The sequence below is a fragment of the Lampetra planeri genome, chromosome 27 (assembly GCF_965212315.1).
Source record: "Lampetra planeri chromosome 27, kcLamPlan1.2.h2, whole genome shotgun sequence".
NCBI lineage: Eukaryota > Metazoa > Chordata > Hyperoartia > Petromyzontiformes > Petromyzontidae > Lampetra > Lampetra planeri.
This window is the reverse complement of record NC_136133.1, coordinates 2,720,284-2,747,531: the sequence shown is the minus strand read 5'-3', so window position 1 is coordinate 2,747,531 and position 27,248 is coordinate 2,720,284. Positions and strand designations below refer to the sequence as shown.

At 46.5% G+C, this 27,248-nt stretch overlaps 1 protein-coding gene across 4 annotated transcripts; it reads right to left on the bottom strand.

The window, feature by feature from the left end:
• Positions 1-367: 367 nt before the first annotated feature.
• Positions 368-25,159, bottom strand: LOC144728013 (uncharacterized). Of its 4 annotated transcripts, none has more exons than XM_078607211.1 (15): positions 24,998-25,159; positions 23,084-23,160; positions 21,069-22,417; positions 18,671-19,012; positions 17,936-18,130; positions 16,877-17,075; positions 15,843-15,998; positions 14,967-15,035; positions 13,688-13,813; positions 12,796-12,960; positions 11,898-12,056; positions 10,123-10,260; positions 7,611-8,205; positions 6,553-6,694; positions 368-6,181 (listed from the first exon to the last, which is right to left on the bottom strand). In XM_078607211.1, exons 3-15 carry the CDS (start codon positions 22,356-22,358, stop codon positions 5,912-5,914), a joined length of 3,846 nt encoding a protein of 1,281 aa, XP_078463337.1. In that variant the 5' UTR covers positions 22,359-22,417; positions 23,084-23,160; positions 24,998-25,159; the 3' UTR covers positions 368-5,911. The 4 variants fall into 4 exon arrangements, with proteins under 4 accessions (XP_078463337.1, XP_078463340.1, XP_078463339.1 ...); XM_078607214.1 differs by having other exon boundaries at positions 11,943-12,056; XM_078607213.1 differs by having other exon boundaries at positions 15,843-15,968.
• Between the last annotated feature and the right edge of the window lie 2,089 nt (positions 25,160-27,248).

Genomic DNA, 27,248 nt, shown 5'->3' with positions numbered 1-27,248 from the left:
GCAGTTCCTTTAACGTTGTTTCCAGCGTTCCATATAATTCTTCAATATCCTCTTCTGCACCATCTGATGTTGGTGCACATATTTTGATGAGACATATTTAGTGGTTGCCCAATAAATATCGCTACAATTACCCTTGGACGAGCCGGTCTGTATGCCACGACGGTACACCACGTAAAAACGATGGACTTTACAGTAGTGTATAGAAAGATGATATCACCAGCCCTGTAACCAGAAATTTGACCCAAGGGCAGAAAGTAAGGCAAACTGGCTAAACATCCCACTGTAGGACCTTTCTACAAACACTGTCCGAGTATTTGAAACGCGGGACATGTTACGCATACGCACGACCAGGCGGCGTGTCAAGCAATTCTCGTCTTACGCGTGTGTTTATTTAAACAGAGTATACATGCGAGCGTGTACATGGTAGCAAGAGTGGCTGAGGCGGCGGTGTGATGTACAGCCCCAAACAAAGGCAGGGCAAAGGTCATCGCTGCGCCAACTCATCCATGATGACCTCAGCCGCCCCGAGCCAGAGACCCTCCGTTTCCTTAGTGGCACAGCCCTAGACCGCTTCCACAACACTGCTCGCCTCTCACACAGCAGCTGGCCAAGGCAAGGATCAGGGTAAGGTTAGGCTCAGTTTCAGGGTTATGAACTTGAGCTGTTTGGGAGGTTACGTTTATTGCATAGGGTTAAGTTAGAGCGGGGATTGTGCTTAGACATGCAGTTTGGAGTTATGACACATTTTAGTTTGGAGATAAGTGATTCCATATGGTGGACGTTTAAATGCAGGAGTTATGCTAAGGAATTTGGATTTGGATTGAATTAATGTTAAAATGGGGTCGAGCGAGTTCAGGTTAACTCAACTAAGGTCAAGAGTTAAGAACTGGGGGTTTCTGGATATAGTGAAAATGGTGGGAGTTGAGGTCATGTGACAGGGCAGGATCAGAGGAGCGTCAACAGCTTGATGTTTCCCTCTTTTCAGAAGGTAGCTAATTGCTAAAGGAAGCGACCTGCAATTAACTTCAACACCTATGTGGAAGCCACCACCAATAAATCACAATATGTCGGTACAAGTTGGGGACATGGTCGAGATCTTCAGATGGCCTGGGTTAGGCCTGACGTGGATCGGAGTTAGAGATTGAGGTTTGGGCTGGTGTAGGTCTGCGTTGACCTGGATTTGAGATAATGCTCGGAAAATGTTGGCGTTAAGGTTGGGGACTGACCGAGGTTAGGGTTAGGTAAACGTTTGGGATTATAGCTCTACAGTTACAGGCTTAGAACCAGTCAAGGGCTAGGTTACAGTTAAAGTCTGTGCAGGTTATGGTTAGACTTTAGTTAGACTGCATTTGTGTAGGGGTTTGTGATTGGTTAAGGTCTGAAGTGGGATACAGTCCTGGTTGTGTAAAGGTCAAAGTTGTTGTCAGGACGAGCTTAAGGCTCGAGCCATGGGTGGGTTAAGGTTGGGGCCAGGGTTAAGTTAGGGTTTGTGTTGGTTTTAAGGTTAGGGCCAGGTCTAGTTTTGGGTCTGGGCTGACTTGGTGTTGGGAGTGCAGTTTGTGTGTAAGGTGAGCGGTGGGAGGACAGCGGCCGGTTCTGGGTTTGCACCACTGGAAATGGAACCCTCGCAACCAAGCCACTGAGTGAAATAATCATGAGTCTGTTAAAACATAAATAAACACATTTAAAATTAATAGTAAAAAAACCTGTCCTTAATACTCCCATGTATAATGACACCATTCTCAGATGTGCATAATTTGCAGTTCTTGTCGGAAGTCTTCAACCGATATAGGTAACACGGCACATTGGATTGGACAGGAAGAGCTTCCAACTGAATGTGCATGCAAAATAATGCAATTTATATTACACACTTTTTTCCTAACAATGACCTTGATAACCATAATAACGCATTCTTTTTGTCTTGACCAAAGTGTGAAATTCCTTAAAGAACCAGCAAAAAAACGAAAGCCAAGCATATTTAACCTGAAGGATTTTTGTTGTTGTAAATGTAAGCCATTGGATGTTAACTGCAAGACCGTGAACAATCTCGGTGGATTCACAAACTGAAATGTGATCTCCACAATTATTCAAAGTCAACTTTAAAATATTTTTTTTGCTTTTAAATGTCTACTCTTCTTAACACCCCTCCTCTTCACCCGACCAATGTAAATTATTATCGTACATCCTATATACAGAATTCTTATGCAACACACTTAACAAACGCTCAATGTAGTCAGAAAAAAATAACAAATTTCCCCCAATGTACATTATACTTTACAGAATTTTAAATTTTAAACATTTGGTACAGAAGGGATCAGAATTTCCATTATTATACATTTCTTTTGGAACAGCTGGAACTGTTCTTCCATTAGCAAAACGTATATAACATTAGCTTTCCTATTTCACACGTGTTTACACTTTGATTGTAGGTTAACAATGTATTGCTTAAAACACACCTACGATCAGACTATATAAGCATTGAGCGGCAATGTCTAAAGATCAAAAATAGTTAACAGAATTCGGGGCGGGTACAAAAAAAAGCAGTTAGCCTCAAAATTCCGTTAACACATTTTTGATTTTAAACAATTCGGCGAGAACAAACAAAAATGTCATGAAAGACCCAAAATTATATATTTTATATTTCACATGCAGCCGGATGCCTCGAGGGGGAAACTCAAACTCATGACCCAACAAGTGTGTGTCTAGGTTCAAGCCCAATACAGCTGTCCCAGACAGCCCAAGCGCAAACAAAAATCCCTCAAAAGTTGCTGTTGTCTTTGCAAAAGTTAATTTGAGGAGGCTGCAACTCAAGACCAAGAAAGGGTTGTCCTACATACCCAGACAGACAATATCCATTCAGACACCTTAAGACGCAACCGATGACCTGGCCGTCAGCAATAGCGTGGTCTCTATAGTCTTAAGTCCACGATTCAATCCCAACTGTGAGAGCATGGTTTATAAAGGGGTATTGAAAGAGTTGTTAAGCGTTTTCAGTCATTCTTGTCCCACACACACATAGGGCACCTTCACAGCTTCATGAGCCACATTTTGCACAGGCCGCGGAAAAACGTATAATAAATGGCATCGAAACTCTCTCAACACTGGAACGCCTCCCCAGAGTAAAATGCGAGCCATGTTTGCCATGGAGAGTTGTAATTTTTGTACCAATCTACCGGAACTGGCGTCGACAAAAATATGAAAGAAACCTGTAGCCAATTGTTTTCATTGTGTGAAGCCACTATATGAAGCAGTCTCAGTGGGTGTGTATATATATATGCTGCAAAAAAATTAGAAAAATCTGCCATTTACACTGATGTTCTGTACACATGCATACATATTTATAAAAATAAATTACTTTTTATACAAGTGTGCTTTCTTTATTAGGTGCAAGGGCAGTGGAAGGTAGCTAGCTCATGGCTCCGGTTTGAGGGAATGGCAAATTCCACCTTGGCATTTCCATTGCACAGAATTCACAAAATTTCCATCCGACCTGCTCTGAAGATGACCTATGGCTATTAAACCCATGCCTCCACGTCACAATTACCAACATCGAGCTGCAGCTGAAACTTAAAAGGCTTGTGGCAGAGTGTGGTGCTTGTCCAGGTGGTGGCCACGTGAACCGGCTTTGCTGTGACAGCTGGAATTGAACTGGGCTGGTTCTCACTGCTCCAGGTGTCAGTGGTTCCCTTGCCAAGCGACTTGTTAATTTCCAATGGCAATGGACAACAGCAATCTTTTCTTGCTGTGGTTGTGTCTCACTTGATGCCGATCGCTTGTGTTGCGAGCGAAACGTCATGATCTATTATTTTTCTACCTACGCGACTTTACTGAAAGAACCAAAGAGTATGGATTCCTGCAGTCACGAAAGCTTCAAATCAAGAAAGACAAACCACTCATGGAAATGTAGGGAAGCCCTCGTATTGAGTGGGGGGGGGGGGGAATTTAAGCAGAATTTTAAATGCTTAAAAAGTGTCCCAGGTGAGATATGAATTAATTTCAATTTTATCACTGGCAGTGAGAAAAGTATACCGAGTCCTTTGGAAATATATTTGTTTGAAATGTCATCAGGACACAAACGAAATGGAAAATATAAATGTGCTAAACCCAAATTGGTGTGAATTGGAAGTGTGATGCCACCAAATGTTCCCAAAATAAAAATTCATCACGAATCATTGCCAGCAGAATAACAAGTAACATCGCCAAAGCATGATGACAAGCCATCTACAGGGTTTTCTCTTGGCATTTCAATAACATCCTCACTTGGGTAGCATTAACCAATTTAGGCATCTCTCAATTATTTGGGGTGGGAGGGGAAGGTTGATCCAGACATTAAAAACACTGATAATGGAAAATGAATGTAAATTAGGCGATAAAACATATTTATAGTTTACCTATGTAAAATGGGGGTGAAAACTGGCACAGCCAGTGGGGGGGGGGGGGGGGGTGGTATGTGCCCCCCCCCCAATGATCCAATCAAAATCTCTAATTTCGATCGGATCATTGGGGTTTATTAGTAAAAAAAAATCGGAATTTTGCGACCCCCACTGCCACCGTGTAGCCTATTATTACGTGTCAGGGACTCTGAGATGATAGGACAATAGTCTGAGTCCATAATTGGCAATAAGTAACGGCAAAGCGGTTATAAGTGACTCACAAAATTGTGCGCAATTGCGTAAACAGTACACGCCTTCCCTGAAGGCATTCACCTTCAGCGAGCGCGATGCCGATCACACAACGCGGTTCGAATTCGACCCTCGATCGATGGCTGTGCCATCGCCGCACACGAGTCGAATAAAAAGCAAGGGACAAGTCCTTACTTACTAACAACTCCTTACTTACTAACAACTCCTCTATCGTTTTTCATTGCTGGAGGGGTTGCCCCTCCCCCCTACCTGAAAATTCTGGCTCCGCCATTGGGGTTGAAGACGAAGAATGGCATCTGTTTATTAAAGTTAAATTTTAGAATGATAAGCATAAATCTACTTGATTTTTATATTATTTTTATACTCGCAAGCCCAACCCCGAGGTTAGCTTCATCTAAACAGGCTTGGCTCAAAGTAGTTCAAGGCCAGTTGTTACCATAAGCTACATAAGCCTGTCTCTTCTATGCGTGACAAGAGTGCTTCTTTCAGAAACCAGGACCTGGATATAGTAGGATTCTGTATATGGTTAAATTTGCTAACATGAAATCCAATTTCATATGCCCAAGCTTGCAAATCAGATATGTCACGAGAGTTTATAGGTAGCAAGCTTATAAAAATGTTGTATAATGTAATCAACCAACGCAAGAAGATTCAACAGAAATATGATCCCATGCCACTGGGCAGTGACTGTTACACAAGAGCATAATCCAATTCAACCGGGTGAAGTGTGCTTAACCATCATGAAACCAGATCCCAGGAGTCCACGACTGCGCAATAAAAAGATCATCAAGATTCCATAGGAACAAGCTTGCGATACAAAAGTGCTGTACAATTGTATGTGATAAGAGCAAGCTTGACAATTCAAATTACTCAATCCAATATGTAATTCCATTAACGACAATGTTGCTGCACAAAACTGGGTTTGGATTCCATAGGGTGAAGCCTGCGGAAAAATAACGACACCTGACTCTATAGGGACGAGCCTGCATTCCCAAAATCACAATCCGACTACACGGGGAAGAAGACGCTTTCCTAACAATAATATGACGGGATTCCACTGTGGCCCGACGCATTCCGATTGCATAGGGATAGTCGTGCCAAACAAAAAGCAAATGCAACGCAATTCCATTCTCTGAGGCTTCCAGGGCACACTAATGCCGAGTCGACTGGTGGAGAAAGCGCTGGTGGTGGCGACAACGGGTGGCAGCAGTCACCGTACTCAAGTTTTTTGTTTTTCCAATCCTCGTTTGTGCGGGCGGGCCAGACACTCACGGCGATGTGCCCATGACAATGTGCTCTTTGTGGTTCTTGAGCACGTGGTGCTGCTTCTCGGATGGCCGACGGAAGCCCTTGTGGCAGAACTGACAGCGGTGCGGGTAGGCCTTGGTATGGATGGATACGACGTGGCGCTTGAAGCCTGATGCGTCCATGGTGCTGTAGTCGCATAATTCGCACTGGTACACTTTCTTTCCTGTGTGCGACTTCATGTGCTTCTTCAGCTCGCTCTGCTGCTTGAAGCCCTTCTTGCAGCGGCGGCACTGCAGCGCCCACACCAGCGCCAGCGGGGGAGAAAGAGCGAGGAACAGAGGGGGCGGAGAGAGAGCGTATTAATCTTTAGTTATATAAGTTGTGGTGCTAATTCACCCTGAATCTTGATCATCATCATCAGCCATTCTTTATCATCCACTGTTGGATGAAGGCTTCCTCACATTAATGAAAATCCGCAGGGTCCATTGCGGCTATCACCAATCTCACTACTGTACACGAGCTGATCTCCTTGTGCCATCGAACCAAGTTTCCTTTCGTGGAATGCATCTTTCTTTAAACAAACGTGTGCGCCCACTCTCTCGCACACACATGCATACGCACGAACACACATGCACGTGCAGTGAATGTGGTGTTTGTTCACCTTGAAGGGCAGCTCCTTGGTGTGCACAGACAGAATGTGCCGACTCAGCACAAACGGGTCGGATGTGCGGAACTCGCAGTGTCGGCACTGATGAACTTTCTTGCCTTTGTGTGTTGCCATGTGCTTGTTCAGCTCGGAAGGTCTGAGTCCATGCACACACAAATACAAAACAAATGAACAACACTGTAATCCATCTGGTCAATAACCTATTTTAGGTGAGCGATATGGCCCTGCAAGTTTATTTAATATGGCTCGCAGCCACATGAACAGCCTGCAAACTATATTTACATGTCACTGCAAGCATCTTAGCTGCATGTATCGAGTAGTGTCTACTGCAGCTAGAGAAGTGACTGAAAGGTGTGCGTGTTAACAGGTGGCCCGCCAAATGTAGGTTGCTAATTCTATTCGGCAGAATCATGCCTACGCATGCATTGTATAATGCTTTCGAACATATGTTTGCCCAAGGCAGTATTTAATTAGCAGTAAAGTAGCCAATGGGTAGCTGTCAGAGCAAGCTAAATTTCCAAATATAAAACGCCTATAATGTTATTTATGGTTTATCTAAAAGTTGAGCAATACTTGGATCAATTTGGCCAGCAATAAATGAGGTAAGTTGCTATTTGCAACAAAACTTTATACTTTACAAACATTCCATGATCTTTAATCATTGCCTTGCCATCCCCTGCTCTAGACAGAGTTAACACTTCAACCCTTTAAATTGTATTTGCAAATTAAAGGGTTGAAGAGAAGAAGACTTCCACTTCTTTTAAAGAGCAGTCTCCCATACTGGTGGTGGTGGTCGGTGATAGATGTAATGATTGTAGTGGATGTTGTGGTGGCTGGAGCAATTATGGTGGAGGTGGTGATAATAATTGTGGTGGTGGCAGCAGTGGCAGCTATGGTGAGTGTGGTGGAGGTGGCGGTGCTGGTGACGGTGGTGGCGGTGTTGACGACAGTGGTGACGACAGTGGTGACGGCTAAAGTCATGGTGATGATTGTGGGAGAGGTAGGGTTGATTGCAAGCGAGCGTGTTGACAGCGTTTTCTGCGTTGTCTCACCTGTGGAATCCCTTCTCGCACACCTCGCATTTGTGCGGGAAGCTGCGCGTGTGGATGGAAATGACGTGGCGCTTGAGGTCGCTCGAGTTGGAACTGCGGTGCCCGCAGTACTGACACGCGTACACGCGCTCCGCGCTGTGCATGGCCGCATGCCGCCGCAGTTCGCCCAGCGCCGTGAAGCTAGCGCCGCAGTCGCCGCACGGGAAGGCGAGTGCGCGGCTGTGACGCGCGCGCACGTGCATCTTCAGGTTGTACGCCTCCGAGCTGCGGTAGTCGCAGTACTGACAGCAGTGCGGGCGCTCGCCCGTGTGCGTGCGCGCGTGCTTGCGCAGCTCCGACGGGTGCCGGAAGCCGCGCCCGCAGTCGGCGCACACGTGTGGCAGCGAGCGGCTGTGCACTGACGCCAAGTGCTGGCCGAGCAGTGCCGGCTCGGCCGTCTCGTACTCGCAGAACTTGCACTTGTGCATCTTGGCCGGGCGGTTGCGGTGGACGAGGCGGTGAGAGCCCAGCGCCGCCGCCTTCTCGAAGCGCCGCCCGCACTCCTCGCACTCGTAGGGACGGTCGCCCGCACACGCCGTGTGCACCAGCCCAGAGACTATGTGGGGATCAGGAGCAGGTGAGTGTGGGGCAGTAAGGGGTGGTGGAGAAGAACAACACAAAGTTAATATCTTGTTGTGATGGTTCACACTCTGGAATTATAATCATTATCATGATCCATGACAAATCCACCACTGGATGTGGGCTTCCCCAAGATGTCACCATCTCTCACGGTCCTGCGCTGTAACAATCCATCTAGCATCTGAACACAAGCTGATATTGTTTTATCTCCTTTTGGGCATGCTCCCTCCTTTGACTGCCACTCCAGTTATTTTTTAACCACTGGCCATCATTCCTTGTCGAAATATGTCACGCCCAAGCCCACTTACTTTCTTAAAACTGAATATAATCTCTCATCCATATATTCCTCTTTCTAACTCTCAAGAGCCACTATAGAGGGTATTTGGCCTACTCATCCAAACTGGCCAGACGTCATGGATGAGGTAGGAATACAGAATTTACACACCACGTGTATTCTGTTTATCAACTGTGGTTTATTGAGAGTTGCCGGGGGGTGGCGGCGCACACATGTAATCCAGCACTGTAGCGGCGAGAGTTGGTGGATGGGAAAAAATTAACCCGTAAAAACAATTTTTTTCACTATAAATCCTTTATATGCGTGGCATCGGTTTTATTTTATTATTCATTTCTGTTTTTCTTGAGTAAGAGTTTCATTTTTATCACATTGGTATTTTAAATTAAATATGAAATTTATTTTTTTCCTATAAAGTGGAAAATTTTGGAAAAAAATTTTCACGAAAATAAATTGTCACGCACGAGTCTGTGTGCAAAATGTCAGCTCGATTGGATCACGGGAAGTGGGTTAAAAAACGACCGAAAGATTTGCACGGTCGTAAGCGCGCAAGCAAGCAAGCAAGTGAACTTAATATAAAGGATTTAAAAATGACAATGTTGTGAGACTCCCTTCCCTTGCATCGAGGTGCAATAACCCTGGCTTGCCAGCAGAATGCAGTACAACAAAATATGGATCAGTCCATATTTTGTTATAATCTCTCCTTTCTGTATGGGATAATAGAGTGTTTCCCTTTTGCATGTGTGGGTTTTCATCCGGGTGCTCAAGTTTCTTCCCACATATGAACACTTACTAATTGGCTGTAAACATCTTCATACAATGAGAAAAACAAATGTTGGCACCGGCTCACCACCTGGGAGACTTCCAGCTTTTCTGTGGTTCCTCAGCAATTGTGAGATGCTATTTGACTGAACGACGCTGTATAATATTAATCTTTCGATGTGAAAAACTGCTGGGTGATATAGAAACTTGGCCAATGTTTCAACTGCCATGTTGCGACACCAAACAGGCGATCTCTGGAGCGCAAGTCGGTGTGCTAACCATTACACCACATTATCCCTGAGGCAATTAAGCATCCTACAAGATATACTTATACTGGTAGGAACCTCCTGATTACACCAGTCCACAGGGGATTATTGTGTCCGTCGTGCAATGAGGGGCTGGATGGGGAGGGGCTGGGTGGGGGGTGTGAGGGGTGGGGCTGGGTGGGGAGGGGCTGGTCACCCCGTGGTGCCCTTATAAAACTCAACGTTTAACCTACTCACGCCGGCTTGTGCCCGCCCTCACAGTCGGGCATATTTGCGGAATACACCACGCCGCCGTTGACCCTGGCCATTGACCGAGCAACCCAAAGTTCCTACCAGCTCCCTCCGCAGGAATGTGTTCAAAGCCTTCAAGAGTGGCCGGTCTTTTGGAGACCCCTTCACAACGAGGGGCTGGAGGGCAAGCCACGCAGCTGTTGTGATATGATAGTATTGAAAGTACATTTGATATTCTCACCATTCTTATAGCAGACGCTGCTGTATATTTGACAGACAGGTAAAGACTGCCAGTAGGAGGTGATGTTGCTGCGTGATTTCAGCGTGTTTAAGTCGTCCGTACCAGGCGTGGTGTTGGAGACGAGGCGGTGGCTCTCGATGTGCGAGTGGAAGTGCGATTTCCTGCCAGTGGTGTAGTCGCAGTCTGTGCACTGGTAGCGCCGCTTGCTCACGGCGCCCAGGCCGCTGATACGGGCGCTGCCTGCGCCGACACCAGAGAAACGCGGAGGAGAGTGAGGTGTGAGAAAGAGAGAGAGGGTGAGGATCAGGAAAGCTGCACGAAAATGCAAGATGCTCCAATCATATAACTAATACAATTAGAGCACATGACTAGAATGCATTGCCCAGAAGCAAGGGATTACATATCTTTACAATAATAATTCCCAAACAATGCATTGCAACTTATTATGTTTTATTTTTATTATTTTATTATTTCCCTTCTACGTGACTTTACCGAAAGAACCAAGAAGATGAATCCCTGCAGTCATGAAAGCTTTAAATCGAAATGCATTGCAACTGAACACAAGGTAGGAGAAATTATGCCATCGGATGGATTATGTAATGCCTTCCAACATGGGGTTGCCTGTGAAAGTATTTATGGAAGCCAATGGGTAGCTGTCAGGGCAAAAATTATTTTATTGTTTGCAAATGGTCTAATTGCTCTTGGGTTTGTCTGCAAGTTTCTGTAAACCCTTTGATCAATTAGTCTGGTTTTCAATTGGGTAAATCCCTAATTGCAATACAACTTTACATTCATGTTGTTTATTTTGGATCATTTTTTCGAGAGTTATGGACAGACGGATGGAGCTAATACACAAATGGTTTCAACCATAGTTGGACAGAGTAATAAAATGGCAAGCAAATGTTCTGAGGTCAAATTTAAATTTGAGAACCAAGTTGACAGAGGTGCAAAGCACCTCCCATGAATTCACTCCCATGAATTCAAAGAATTGTAAAAAAAAAATGATTAAATTCAATAAAAAATAATGTTTTCTCTATTTTTGCCATCCCATTTGTATTCTAGGATAAGCAGAGTTGTCCACTTCTGTTAGCCTAAACATTGTAGTTGAAATGATTCACCCCCACTGGCCCCCTAACGATTGTCAAGTTTGAGAGTAACAATTCCACGCAAGACTCAATAAACGTTTTTATAACACACTGCTGTGAATTGTGGTGCCTATAGTGGCATCTGGAGTGACAGACGTGAACCTATTAAACACGAGCAGTGGTGCAGCCCTTCAATTGTTTGTGCGCGCCACCAATAGTGAACTGACTGGAGAACCACTCTAGAGCAGTAGTTCTTGACCTTCACTGCAAGCCTTGCACGCCTTTGGTTGTCAATCATACAACAAATTAGAATGGTAATAAATGCATAGGTCTGATTAAATAACGTAGTTGTACTTGCGTGTCCGTGCTTAATTTGTCTTTTCGATGATTTACCCTCTAAAAAAATGTGGCATGTCCCACGCCCTTAGAAAGGGCATCTCGCACACCCCCTAGGGGTGCATACACCCCAGGTTAAGGACCACTGCTCTAGACGGTGTTTGACTTACACTTCCATGCTGGCCAGATGTCTAGCAATAGGTGGGAAAACCCATATTTTAACCCACCAAATGCAGCCTGCCCATCGACTGCAGCATTCCAATTTATACCTCTGGGTTAAAAGAGGCGGACAGATTTAAGAAATTTGCCCATTGTTTCTACTGCCGTGCTGGGAGATTGAACCAGTGTGCTAACCATGACACCATGGTAGCAGGAGGAAGAGTCAAAATAAAGCAACCCCCCAAAGGACACGTCCGCAGCAAGCCTTTCTCGGTAAAGGACCGTGCAGCGCCATACCCTTGCTGCTGCCCCCGATGGCGGCCATGTTGCCGCCCCCCTCACCCTCAGGGTGGTTGTGCATGTGCTTCTTGAGGAATCCGCGTGTCTTGAACTTCTTCCCGCACACGCCACAGGGGTACACCTTCATGGGCAGCCCGTCCGGTCCGATGATTATCGCTGTGCGCACAGTGGTAGCAGCGGTGGCAACCATGAAAGGAAAACACAGAAACAAATCCGCAAGTAAAAAAACTGTCCCGTGTGGCCAGCTACCGCGAGAAATTCACAATCTGCAGGGCATGGCAGAGTTTTATGAATGTTTATTTTGTGTAATCGCACGTAAAATGTCAGAGGCGGTTTGAAGCGGTGAGCTGGGATATGAAGGACTGTAGAGTGGACTTGGCGATAGAATGAGTGGAAAAAGAGGACCAGGAAGGCTGATCTCCCACATGAAATGGGAACATGCCTTGAAGAAAAGAATACTTTGATAAATAACATTCTGCAATGTTTTTAAGAATTGTGTTGAGGCAAATTTATATTTTCGGGGTAAGATAAAACTAAAACACGGTAATGGCAAAGATAAGTAAATTAGGCTATAAAATGCACTAATCGTCTACCTATGTAGGCGTCAAATGCTTTATCTGTTGATATGCTTCTTAAAGTGATCGATTTACGTCTTGAATATTTGCAGTCATGTGGGCACTGTGTCACTGACCCTTGATGAATGCAATGCAACTCACATTCACAATGGCACGTGCGTAACAATATAAATGCGTTTCTCGAGCATGGTTAAACATCCAATACCTCGATAATCCACTCACAGATTAATTGTGAGATAACTGTGGAGGAGATATAGCAGCGAACGGGATGAGCGCCGGTCCATTTTGTGGTGGAGTCCCACTCCTGTTGTGGCACTCACCGGTGAAGGCGGGAGCCTTGGCCCGGCTGCCCTTCCGGCGTGAGCGGGGCGGCTTCTCTCCGGAGTGGCGGCGTGGGGTGCGGCCCGCTAGGCCTCCGGGAGATGTGTCCGGTCCCACTTCCCCGTCCGTCTGCTCGTCCATCTGGTCCGTTCCCTCCACCACATCTAGGTAGAGATGGGTTTTATTTATTTCAGCAGAAAGGGCCCAAATAAGCTGTTAAACTCTAAATCATGGGCAACCTGCAATGGTACAGATGTTTTACAGTACAGACCTTAGCCGAATGCACCCATAAAGGTTTCATTCACCTCACAAGATAAAGATCCCCCGTATAGCCAAAACAGACTGCTGTAGCAAGTGCTGGTAGCAAGCACCTACCAAGGCCGGCACAGCACACGAGGGGGTGGGTGGCCTTCACCACGCCAGACTGCCTTGGTCTGGCTAGTGCCAATTTTTTATGTACACTGCACCAGGTACTCATTTGAGGCAAAGTCAACCTAGGGGAGGACCAGGACCGGTTCAGATAATCATCACTGGTGTTGGCGGAAATCGAACTCGGATCGCTGGGTTCGTAGCATAGCGCACTAACCACTATACCACCGTGCCCCTCACACACACACACACAGAGGTCAGGTCGCACACCCGTGGGGTTGAAAGATGAGGGTTAAAACACCTACTGCTCCTCGCCATTAGTGCCAGTGGAGGCCATATTGCCACCACTTCTTCCTCCAGAGGTTAACAATTACTCCACCTCCTGATCATATATACACAATTTGTATTTACATAACGTTAAAATGCTACAGCATCTCAAGGCAGTCAGTCATAGGCAGAGGGAAAAAAAATGGAAGGTCCTGATCCTGGACTATTAACCTAATATCAGTGTAGTGGACGTACCAAAAGCAGACGCCCAGGTCACAAAGTGCTTGTTGAGCCCAGACTCTTCCACTGTCGTCTCAGCAACACCAGCCGAGACTTCATCCTCTCCGACGATGACCTCCATGTAGACCTCATCCGCCATATCTGCGACACAGAGGGGACGGTTTAGCGAGTGTAACAATATTGTCAACAGAATTCACGCATTGCTATTGGTGCCGAACCATTGCCTGAAATCTTCAAAATCGTTCGTGAGCGCAGCCAGAATAATTTGTGAATTTGGGCTTTAGTGCCTCAGAGAAATGGCACCAGATATGAACACCACCATCTCCAATAAGCACCTACTCAGTCTCATTGAAGACCCTCTGGGATTTAATTTACCTCACAAATTGTTGTCTTTAAACCTAATCTGCACGTCTCATTACAGATTTGCCCACACTACAACCTTCACAAATGGAAATTTAAAACATGGTTTATGATTGCGGAGACACCAAATAGATAATTGACATACTACTGAAAATGAAATGAAGACATTTCCAGGTAACCCAAACTTGTCGTAGACGTTTAAGTTACTCTTGGTTGAGGTAACCAGATGGCTAAGAATATCACAGCGCTAAGCTGGAACAACTGAGGTCCTGGGATTGATTCTGGGAAGCTGCCCGTGATTCAACCAGGTTTTCAAAATGTCGGTCAATGGTCTCTGCCCGGTTGCCACATTAAATTTAACTCTGCACCAAATAAAAAATTAACCCGTAAAAACAAAGTTTTTCACTATAAATCCTTTATATGCGTGGCGGCTAGAGCCCTCTAGTCCTCTGGCTTGAGATGGCTGCCACCTATGGGTGAGATGATTGCCTGCCACCATTAAGCAATTGGTAATTAAATAAATAAAAAATTCCTAAAAAGTGTAAAGTTATGGAAAAAAATTTTCACGAAAATAAATTGTCACGCACAACGAGTCTGTGTGCAAAATGTCAGCTCGATTGGATCACGGGAAGTGGGTTAAAAAACGACCGAAAGATTTGCACGGTCGTAAGCGCACAAGCAAGCAAGTGAACTTAATATAAAGGATTTAAAAAAATAAGCAGCTTTCAAAAGCAGTTCTTTGATATCCACTTCAAGAGATCCGAATGTGTTGTATAATGACATTGCACTGATACCACGATCAGACAAATACCAGCAATTAAAAATAAAATTGCTATTTCTTCAGCCATACGCAAGAGATAATTATCCCCCGCATGACTATCAATCGTCCGGCACAAAAAATAAATGCGTGCAGCCGATTGCGACTATCGCTTACTGATGGCTTCCTCCGTTTGCTCCAACACAGCCGTGTGAATAGGACCACCTGCCACTCCAGTGGCCACACCTGCACACACACATGTACACACACATGTACACACAAAAAAAACCTCCATGAGATATACAGACTGAATAACTAAGACAGCTAGCTCATTTCTCTGTACAGCTATAGATATGGACAAATGAACGGGGTCATAACATGCTTATTGCTTCAAAAACTTAGCATACAAATTGCGCACCATGTACGCAAACGTTTAAATACACATGTACCATGCACGAAGCTCAACACATGCATTAAAAGGAGAATTAAAGGCTATATGTCACCATTGCTTCCACTGATGGTTGTTATCGCCAAGACACAGTGTCATGCTGGGCGCACTCTGCAGTGTGTGTCTTGCGTTTTGAAGGATGGATGCCTGGTGTCTGCCATTTGAATAAAGGCTGGAGATTCGTTTTTTCTTCCTTACAAAAACCGATTGAATCTATTTAATTGATTTACCACTTAAGCACTATTTGCAGTCAACAGGCCAATAGCCTTTATCGCCAGGCTATTATCGAGCCAAATTATTTAAAAAGTGGACAATTACAAATATTAAACTCCACTGCAAGGGTAGTCAGAGATCAGGTGGACAGCTGTTCAGAGTTACACAGCTCAGCCAGCCAGCTACACAGCCAGCCAGCTATCTAGTTAAGAAAGCTGCCAGCTAGCTAGCCAGTTATCTTGTGATACAGCTTCCAGCCAGCCACCTATGAAGCTCCCAGCCAGCCAGCTAAAACAAATCAGTCAGTTTTTGAACCATATGCACCTGTACACACGTGCATATATGACCAAGAAAGGTGCCCGTCACCCGCCCCATGACCGCGTGCCACCCACCCATCTCGCTGGCCGAGCCATCGGGCTTAAAGATGAACACCTTGATCACTTCTTCACATATAGGGCCCACTTCACTTGGCTCCTGGTGCGGTTCCTCCTCCACAAGGCGCAGGGAGCCACTCTGCCCTGCGATGCCACGCAGCAACGCCACGTCAGCTGCGAGCCGGTTACGCCACGCACCAGTTACACAGCGTGTCAATGAAATAACCATCTGCTGTATTTTTCGATTTAAAGCTTTCGTGACTGCAGGGATTCATCTTCTTGGTTCTTTCGGTAAAGTCACGTAGAAGGGAAGTAATAAAATAATAAAAATAAAACAAAATAAAATAATTCTCACGACGTTTCGGCCACAACGCAAGCAGCCGTCCGTCCTCAGGTGAAGACCAGGTCTGTCGGGGAGTCTTCACCTGAGGACGCTGCTTGCGTTGTGGCCGAAACGTCGTGAGAATTATTTTATTATGTTTTATTTTTATTATTTTATTACTTCCCTTCTACGTGACTTTACCGAAAGAACCAAGAAGATCTGCTGTATTCTTCAGATGAAAGGTAGTACATTTTCCACAGTAATAAAAATAAAATGTGGGTAGTGTCTTTGTTAATCCACTGCTGGATGAAGGCTTCCATAAACCATGCCAGTCATCAGGGTAGCTTTGCCATACTTCACTACGCTGGTCAGTACCAGATGGTGAAGGCATACACACGGGAGCATAGAAGTACAGCACAACAATGAATTTTGCTCCACTGCGCATCTGCGGCCAATCACGCACGTGTGACGATTCTGCACAGCACGGAGATGCAAAGAGTTTTACACTGCTTTGCGCACACTCTCCAGTTTTCTAACGTCAGCAGCAAAAAAAATTTGTATTTCTTAAAAAAATGTCTACGGTCAACCGATCACCCAAAAATAACCCTTTCTATGGGGAACACGATATATCCACTCAGACTATTTAGATGTCACAATACAATCGCACGGTCTAGGCTTGGAAACAACAAACAAGTCAATGTTGCTGGTGTGCGCATGCCCCTCTACTCACCCACGTTCTCCTCGTGCTGGAAGATCTCCGTGGGCAGCAGCAGCCCCGCAGCGGGCGTCAGCGCCGAGTCGATTGTGGAGGTGGCTGACGGCCGCTCGCTTAGTGCTGTGCTCGGCTGCTCGTCCATCGGCTGGCTCGACAGCTTCACGGAGTGGCCCATCCCCTCTGCGTCTGCCACCGTCACTGTGTAGCAGCAGCTCTGTGGTCAACACGACGCCACGTACATGGGGTCACACGTGTTTACACGGCATGGTGTCAGCATGAGCGATGCGGCACGCGGAGGCAGAAATGGTAAGGGAGGCATGGGGTTAAAGCAAGAGTGGGGAACCTATGGGCCATTCATAGCTGTATGGCCGGACAACTGGCTGGCAGCATAGCTGACCAGCTGAACAGCCTGCGGGCATCTTAGCTGGCTGAGTGTATAGCAGAGTAACTGGGAGCTGCAGTTGATACAAATGCACAATTTCCTTAAATCCTCTTGCTTCTGCCGACCCAACAAGCAGTATAAATAGCTACACCACAGATATTTTATCGGCAGGTCACAAGTGGTGGGTGAAGTGTGGGTACTCCCATTGATTCCATGATGCCTGATCAGTGTGGAAGTCTAGGCCAAAATAGCCTCGAAACAGGCTCTGTGGAAGTTTAACACGTCGGCTTTCGTGACCAATATCATCCATAAGAGGTTTTTTGAGTTAGATCGCGTAAATATGTGTCGTTAAATGTGCCACCGCCCGGCACAGCCAACTAGTAAGGGTTGTCACATAAACAGAACATGCCAATTTGTCACTAGAACAGCACACCGGTGTGTTGGAGAGCCAAGCCACAACATTTACAATCTTAGTACGATGTTTCGCCAGTAATTACAACTAGCTTCATCAGGCGACAGCCAAATTTGTGAAGTCCACCTGTTTCATTCCTTATATATAGGGACGAAAAAGTGGACTCTATTATGGAGGCTCTGTGGAAGCTGCCTTTAGTTGAGAACCGTGAAAATAACAAGCCTGCAACTTTGCCTTTATATGCCAGTCCTAATCACACCATGCGGATGGCGGTGTTCACCTGCGCCGTGGTGGATGCACGTGACGCTGGGACCTCCAGGTCAGCTTCTGACACCTGGATCTCTGGCAGCACTTCCTCCGACATCACTTCCTGTGCCGTAAGGACCACTTCCTGAGTTGCAACCCCACTGTCGATCTCCTCCTCCTCAACCTCCTGTGGACCCAGAGCCACTTCGTGTACAGAGACCTCCATCATCTGCAGGGTGGCGGGGGGGGGGGTTTGGGGAGAGGGGGACCCCGTGGTGATGAGTAGAAGTTCAAGGTGATATGGAACAACGTGGCTGAGAGATCAAAGTGCTGACAGGACACTGCTGAGATCCTGGGTTTGAATCGAGGCAGTTCTTAAATTGTACTGAGTTGAAGTTGCGCATGAAAAAAACTGAGACACCTCCAAAATATCTTCTAGTGACCTGGTTGACAGTATTTCGGCACAAAATCATCATGAGAGCAACGTTCACCGCAAGACAGCCCAAGTAATATTCAAAATTCTCAGAGTATATACCCAGACTAACTGCAAAGCCACATTTTCTGTGATTGTGTTGTTTGTGCACTGGTGACCAGATTGAGCCCATAAACTCACTACATTTAACCCAGTTTAATCACAGATGGCTTACACCTTGATTAGAATCCAGGTTTCTCAGCATAAACGGCTTAGTGTTATGCCTTATGAGGCACCCAGCCTCCTCAAGAATGAATGGCCCACCAACCACCTGACCTCGCAATGCAACCACCTCACCTGCTCATCATCGGCGAGGTCGATATGAAGCGCTGTCTCGTGGGCCTGAACCTCCTCGGTTGATAGCATCACCTCCTCCTCATCCTCCTCCACACCCACCTCCACCATCTCCACGTTGGTGGTCTCCTCCTCCTCAGCAGCAGAAACCGGCACGAGACTCACACCGTGCTCGGAGTCGCTGCAACCCGCGGCGCTGGACACGGCGCGAACCCTCACCGCATCCTCGCTCGCCACCACCGGCGGTGCGGGGGCCATGGGCAGCAGCACCGGTGTCGGCTCCTCCACCACCGCCAACTCCATCTCAGCCAGTGGTTGCGATGTCACCGCCACCAGCCCCGAAGACTGTGGAGATTCACGGCACACAACCACACGAGGCCGGTCCGTCACTCGCCAACATAGAGATTTTTTTAATCTTCTGAGTTAGGGAGATTGGCGTTCAGGCACCATGCATGTTCATAACGGCAACCGCATCACTGCAAAACTCCAATCCTTCAATGGCCTCCAACATTGCCCTCAGTTTTTCAGATCCTCTGTGGACTAACCCCTGTCCATCTCTATCGTCCACTCTACTCCCCTCCAGTGACAAAACAATAATTAAATTTCACTTTTCGATTTAAAGCTTTCGTGACTGCAGGGATTCATCTTCTTGGTTCTTTCGGTAAAGTCACGTAGAAGGGAAGTAATAAAATAATAAAAATAAAACATAATAAAACATTTCTCACGACGTTTTGGCTACAACGCAAGCAGCCTTCACCTGAAGACGGCTGCTTGCGTTGTAGCCAAAACGTCGTGAGAAATGTTTTATTTTTATTATTTTATTACTTCCCTTCTACGTGACTTTACCGAAAGAACCAAGAAGATTAATTTCACTTGATGGAAGGACAATCCTTTCCTGTTTAGAATTCCTTACTCTGGTTTTCCACGCTCCGCTAAAACCTCTCAAATATGGACTTCAGCAAGCCATAATTTGAGCCAGAAAGGCTGCCTGAAAAGACATTAGTAAATAAAATAGCAAAATAACCAAAAATAAACTACAACTGGAACACTGCTCGTGCATTAAGCTGCACGTGGTAGGATGAGGCCTTCTGCAGTAAAATTGTCGGCATAAGTCTACATCGTTGGTCAAGTTCATGTGCAGAGAACTCAATATGCGCTTGTCAGCACTATGGAACTGTAAGATGCTATCCTTGACCACTGAAACAATTTCAACCAATTCTAAAGCTAGATACTACGTGAAATTCGGATAACCTGTACCCTTAACTGGCTCAGTGATCCACATGCTCTGGTAACGTGCTCTCTTTTCTTAAATTTAATAAAAAAATAAACGAGATTAATAATTATTAAAAGCCGTCAGAAAATCCAAATCAGCCTTTGACATTCAGTGAACTTCAGGCTTCCACTTCTCCTTCATGACTCAGATTAAACTGTACAGCAGTGATTTTATTCAGTGTTATTAAACTTTCCACACTCAATTCTAATAATTGTTATGAAGGATTAATTGCATGTATCAGGTGTTAACTATAATAAAATGTTATTGAAAGTATATATTATCTAATTATTTGCAACATTCCTGGCATGCCTCATAATCAGAAAAGTTTTCCACCGGACTAGTCCGGCTTCGAATGTTTTGACTGTAGACCCTTGCCGTGTTCAAACCCAGGTTCAAGACTTTCCTAATTTCTTCTGCCTTTGACTGTCTCTCTCTCTCTATGAAGTGTCTGTATTTGTCGTCTCTGTCACCATCATTTATTCCCAAATTACAATGACCGTGGGGGCGCCACTTATGTCTCTTCTTTTACTCTGTTGATGCACTTATCTCCATGTCTTATAGTGTTCAAACATGGGTTAGCATTAATATGCTTTGTGACTACAGATTATATTGCTATCAAACCAGTAACAATTTTCTCCCCTTATGATTTGATGAATTTGTATGATTTGGGGTCACAATTCGAGGATCAACTATGTTTGTTCACACGGTGATGCACCGTAGCACCTCTCACGGCTATAGGGGTTGGCTAATAAACTATACCATATGCACATATTAAAACGAATCAAATGTCACACGCGCTATTCGACTGGATGCATATATAAGGAGGATAATATTTTTTTTATCTTCCCCCCCCCACATTTTCATGCCATCCGTGTTACAACAAGTGTTATGTCATGAGATGAATAATCTATTCTGAACTTTTAAAAAAGTGCAACCTTTGAGAGAAAACAGCCCAAAAAAGTGGATTCCACAGAGTTACCTTTGAGATCTGTTCAAGTGACTTCTAAACCACGCAGTAGGGAACATCACTTTCCACACTGACGTCTGGGCCAACCGGCCACTTTTCGTGAAATTTAATTATTTTTACGGAAGAATTGGGGCGTTTTCACACTCCGAACAGCCACTTACTTCGTCCACGACACCGCTGCTCCCTGCCGATCCCACCTCCTCCACGACCATCTGCACCATGTTCCCCATGTCTGTGCACACAGACTCCTCATCCACCTCCTCCTGCTCGATGGTGCCAATGGTGTCTATGACATCGTCCTGTGCCAAGAGCTCATGGTCATCGCCGACCTCCACCACCATGTCCGAGCTCTCCACGGTGATCGTCACATCCGACACGATCTGCTCCGTCTCCACGTCCACCGTGTCGCCTCCGAGCGGCACCGCCTCCTCCACTGTCACCTCCAACTCCACCGTCTCCGTGGCCTCTACTTCTTCATCCACCACCTCTTCGTGCACCACCCCGTGCACCACCTCCTCGTGCACCAACTCCTCGTCCACCGCACCCTCGTCCACCACACCCTCGTCCACCCCACCCTCGTCCACCCCACCCTCGTCCACCCCACCCTCGTCCACCTCACCCTCGTCCACCACACCCATGTCCACCGCACCTTCGTCCACCCCACCCTCGTCCACCTCACCCTCGTTCACCGCATCCTCGTTCACCGCCCCCATGTCCACCGCACCCTCGTGCATCACACCCTCGTCCACCACACACTCGTCCACCACACCCTCATCCACCGCACTCTCTACCACCTCACCCTCGTCCACCACACCCTCGTCCACCACACCTTCGTCCACCCCACCCTCGTCCACCTCACCCTCGTTCACCGCATCCTCGTTCACCGCCCCCATGTCCACCGCACTCTCGTGCATCACACCAATGTCCACCTCACCCTCGTTCACCGTCCCCATGTCCACCTCACCCTCGTCCACCACACCCTCGTCCACCACACCCTCGTCCACCACACCCTCGTCCACCACACCCTCGTCCACCACACCCTCGTCCACCACACCCTCGTCCACCACACCCTCGTTCACCGCATCCTCGTGCACCACACCCTCGTCCAACATCCCCTCGTGCACCACCCCCTCATCCACGAGGCTCTCGGGCAGGGCGGCACCAACACCAGAATGTTCCAGAGCGATGTCGCACGGTGGTTCCATTGACGTCACCGCCGCCGCCATCATGGGATCGTCCGTTTGTTCCGAAGCCGGCGGTGCCAGGGCCCCGGGCGTGGGGCTGCCACCAGTGCCCACCTCGGCTGACCTGGCGCTCGGAACGCCACCCAGCTCAGACTCAAGCAACACGTCGTCCGGTTTGTCGCACTCGGGGACATCGCTTTGGATGATCTCGGCCGGAACTTCCAAAAGCAATGTCTTGTGGGTAATATCGTCCACAGCCTGTGACATTACGCCGGGGTCCTCAAAGGAAGGACCCTGTAACCCACGGGTGTCCGCAACAAAAATGCCTGTGACAGAGACGTTTGAAAAATAGTTAATAAATTAACCAGCGTGTTGCAAAGCAATCCTTTGCATTTTAAATTAAATGTGGTGTCTTTAGATAATCTTTAGCAACAACAAAAAGTTCACAACGGCTATTATTTTATGTTTTATAACATTTAAATTTGCATTACATATAATTATAAATTGTATATGCTTATAAAACATGTTATACTGTCTTCAATATTACCAACTTTTAAATGAAATCCATTATTTTTATTTTTAGATAAATACCTGAAGGAATGCTGTTACAAATAAAATGTTAAATGAGTTTATTCAATAAGTTATATATTTAGAAATCATGTTACAGTATTGACATAGCAGACTATTGCTACGTAGTCACTCTGATCAAATATCCCCCCCATGCTTTCTGATGCAAGCCGTAGTCTTTTGGTTGGTTTTTAAACAATGATTTGACCAATGCTCTCAGTCTCATGACTGTCAAACCACCTTCCAAGCAGAGATTTGAGGCTCACACAGATGGATTTACAAATCGGCTAGGTCTGGGTTGTGCACCATCTGTTCCACAACATCCTATCCAAGCTTTCATAAACATTCCGCCGTCAAACATTTCAATATATGTCAAATGTATTTACACCATCTGGGGACTCAAATAAAAACAAATAACAGCTTACTGTTCTTTTGATTTGCAGTTGTGCAAGGGTGCTATAATTTTTGATCGCATGATACACCTGCCATCTCGTAGCAAAGTCTGGAGAGAGAAAAAAATACTGGCAGGTTACTGAATTATTAAAATGCTTTCCACTTTTTCAAAGATTGTTAAACTAAATGTCAAATTACAGCTTTTTTTGTCTGATAAAAGTGGCACACAAAGGGACACTTGTGAGTGTATGTCAGCATAACTTTAAAGTCAATGAAAGCTGACAGCATGTTTTGCAATTCTCTGGAGAAATTGCCAGGGAGCAGTAGCAATAACTGAAACATTAACCACCACACGAAAATTGAGCAAATCTATTGCGTAAGAATGTTGTCCTATTCAGTGTCATGCTTATGGCCAAATACCCGGAATTCTATTATTGTTATAAACGGGTGGTGAGCACGGCCTCAGTGCTCATGTGAGCATAAAAACACTTAAAATAATTCGTATCGTTTTCATTATGCAAAGGACCCCCCCCGCCCCGTCTATTGTGGTCTCTGCTCTGGAGGTTACTAAGCCCCGGATTTTGGCTACACGGAGGCGCACGCACGCGATAGCAAATGCAAAAACCACGTCTTCAGCCTCAGCCCAACAATGAAATACGCGGTTGCCGCAGGCTTATTGAGTGAGGCATGAGCACCACACGAGAAAGAACTGGGGAGGATTGGTGGGAGTGGGGTACCAAGGGGGTAGGGCTTGTGAACTGCTGGGGAGTGGTGGTGGGGGACAGGGCACACGGGGGGGCAAGGCGGTGGGAGCATGACACACACCCACTGGCGCGCGAACATACATAAACATGCGTCTATAGTAGTAGATGGTTGCTATAAATTTCCACTTGGTAAGTCACTTCGTTGACCTATCATGTGGGCCAGGTAGGCTTTTGAAAAATAGCTATATATGTCAGTGGGCTTTATCTGGTAAAATAAAAATAGTTTCGTTTTAGTTATATGTGATTACACAAAGGCAGGAATATTACCTAAATACACTCACAAAGATTTACACGTCGTACTGTCTTGTGCACTCACTCACGCACACTCATACTGACACACTGTACACACTAGCATATCGACACGCACTCTCACCCACTACTTGCACTCTCACACTTACTCGCATACTCTCACGTACTTGCATACTCGCACGTACTCGCATACTGTCACGCGCACTTGTACACTCTCACTAACCACCACATTAGCACACCCCTAACATCTCGTACCGAACACCCACACACACTGACATATTTACATACACTTGTACACACACACACACTTTTTCTAAAACACAACCACAACTGCACACACCTCCCCCACGCAATTTATCAACTCATTCACACACTCACCAAATCTCATGCACACCCCCCACTTGCTATCATCTCAATGCACTCCTCACGCACACCAAAAACCACCCTCACTCGCACACCACCCCCCCACCCACCCACTCTGCCGTCACGGCCTCGGCCTGTGCCGCAGGGTTGTCTAGGCGAGCCGAGGCCTGCTCGGGCCCAGCTCGGGCCCTGCCGCCGCCGCGGGCGGTGGAAGGCGGCCGAGGGCCCCGCGCAGCCTCCCCCCTCCCCCCACCCCAGGGCCGCCTCGCTCCCGCTCCAACCCTTAAAGCCGCACGTTCCGCTATTTTCAACGACCGCCACCTTCGCTATCTCCCCTTCTCGTGTAATTCTCGTCGTCCCCCCGCGCGCTCGGCGAGTCGTGAGCGAGGCGGGCGAGAGGCCGAGCGAGGCGGGCGGAGGCGGCGGCGGAGGAGGAAGGCGCCTCAGGCTTTTTTGTGTCGCGCGCGTCGCGGCGGGGCTCCCGATTTCCCCGCTCGCGCGGCCCCGCGGCACCCGCGCCTGGGATTCCGAGCGGCCGCGGCAACGCGGAGCGAGCGAGAGGCGCCTTACCTGGGGGTGAGAAGCGCCGATTTTTTTCCCGCTCTTGACTCGGGCTTCGCGGCCCAAGGGGAAAGGCGGCAATAATGGCGGAATGCGGGCCAGGCCTAAGATGGCGGGCGAACACGGGAGGGGGAGGAGAGGCAGGCAGGCCGTGCGTCGTGACGTCACGACGCACGCGAGGGACGGGGCGCGATGACGTCATTTCGTCGAATCGCGACGTTCGCGTGTGCGTGGTGACGTCACCGCGCCGCGGTTAGCGTAGGCGGGGCGGGGGGGAAGCGCGTCGTGATTCTCGCGGGGGTAGCGTGGCGACGTCACCGGCGGACCCGCGCGCGGCGTGGTGACGTCGCGGAACGGCGTGGTGGCGTCACATTGCAGCGGGAATGCGCGATGACGTCACTGGGGAAAAAGAGGCGTTGGGAGGGCGACGTCACGTCGACGCTGTTTCGGTTAAAGCTGCGACCCAACGTCCCCGCGAGATTCGATTCAAAAAAAGATTTTAAAAAATTTGTTGGGTCGAATGTAGCGCCTCCCAGCGGCTGCAGACAACGTCGCGCCGATTTTAACAACGAACTCAACACTCGTCAATGAACAACCGATCCTTAAAATGAAAGTTATGTAGCGGGCAACAATAAAACATGGCCCGTCTTCATAGTGGACATAATTCGATGTCGGATCTCGGAAGGTTTTGCCAGATTTGGAGCCGGTTTGTATAACGTGCTGTGTATACCCCCCCCCCCACGTACACGAAGGTTGCACCCGATTCAAGAGCCGAATGTCTCACAGGCCTTTACCAAATACTGTAAATGAAACTGAAACTGATGTACACGTGCACAGCCCTTTTTGTCAATCCACTGCTGGATGAAGGCCCCCCCATCTCCAAAGGTGTTGTGAATCGTGGGAGGTTATTTGACCATGCCGCTTAGTGATGGTGAAGCGTGGGGAGCATACGCATTGGAGAATAGTTATGTACATTGCAATACAATTCGTTGTAATTGATGTTGTATCACGCAATCCACACCCAGAGGTCACCTGCGTACTTTCTGTGCTGCCGCCTATTTACTCAGCTTGTGGCTCTACAGGCTGCCCGTTGCGTTTCATCGTCCCAGAAGGAAAAGTAAAGCGATTAACCATCATTGACACTTTATTTTTAAATCCTTTATATTAAGTTCACTTGCTTGCTTGCTTGCGCTCTTACGACCGTGCAAATCTTTCGGTCGTTTTTTAACCCACTTCCCGTGATCCAATCGAGCTGACATTTTGCACACAGACTCGTTGTGCGTGACAATTTATTTTCGTGAAAATTTTTTTCCACTTTTTAGGGAATTTTTTTTTTCATATTTAATTTTTATAATTTTTTTTCATATTTAATTAAAAATGTGATAAAAATGAAATTCTTACTCAAGAAAAACTGAAATGAATAATAAAATAAAACCGATGCCACGCATATAAAGGATTTATAGTGAAAAACTTTGTTTTTACGGGTTAATTTTTTTACATTCGAATTAAAAGCGAGTGGTTCCGACCACGCGTAAGTTTGCTCCCAACTTTACGATGCTTCATCGTCTTAACTGCCCCTGTGGATTTGGAGTTGAGACGAACCTTTGGATTGTGCAATTTTATAGAATTGCCCAAGTCGTTCTGCACTCGGGCCAACCCCCTTTTTTGGGAAAGATACCGTATACTTTTTTCGATTTAAAGCTTTCGTGACTGCAGGGATTCATCTTCTTGGTTCTTTCGGTAAAGTCACGTAGAAGGGAAATAATAAAAGTAAGCTACTTTATTATTTTTATTATTGTATTATTTCCCTTCTACGTGACTTTACCGAAAGAACCAAGAAGATGAATACCGTATACTCTTTGGTTATTTCGGTAATGTCACGTAGGTAGAAAAATAAAACAAAATAAAAAAAATTGAAATAGAACAATCAAACATCGAACAATTGTTAAGTTAAATAAATAAAGTCATAATAAATAAAACAATTCCAATAATAAAGTAACATGACTTTTCAAATCGCAAAAAATCGCAGCCTTTGCGATTTACTAATCGCATTGTTTCAAATTGCGATTTCGATTTGAAATCCATTAATCAGCCCTACTGTCACCCCTTATCAGTGTCTGCCTGATTGCAGACCAATTCAGACCTCATTGGTCACCTCGTGCCCTTATGAATCTCAACTTTCATCCTACAAAGTCCCAACACAAATCGACAAGCACATTTTTGCCCGTGTTGAAACGGCCGTGTGGACCTGTACGAGAAC

Coding starts and splice junctions, on each gene's coding strand:
- LOC144728013 (XM_078607211.1), bottom strand. CDS start 22,358: ATGTCACAGGCTGTGGACGATATTACCCACAAGACATTGCTTTTGGAA. Junction 18,131..18,670: donor ACCTCGCCGATGATGAGCAG/GTGAGGTGGTTG, acceptor GCCACCCTGCAG/ATGATGGAGGTCTCTGTACA. Junction 12,961..13,687: donor GACCTGGGCGTCTGCTTTTG/GTACGTCCACTA, acceptor ATCTCTACCTAG/ATGTGGTGGAGGGAACGGAC.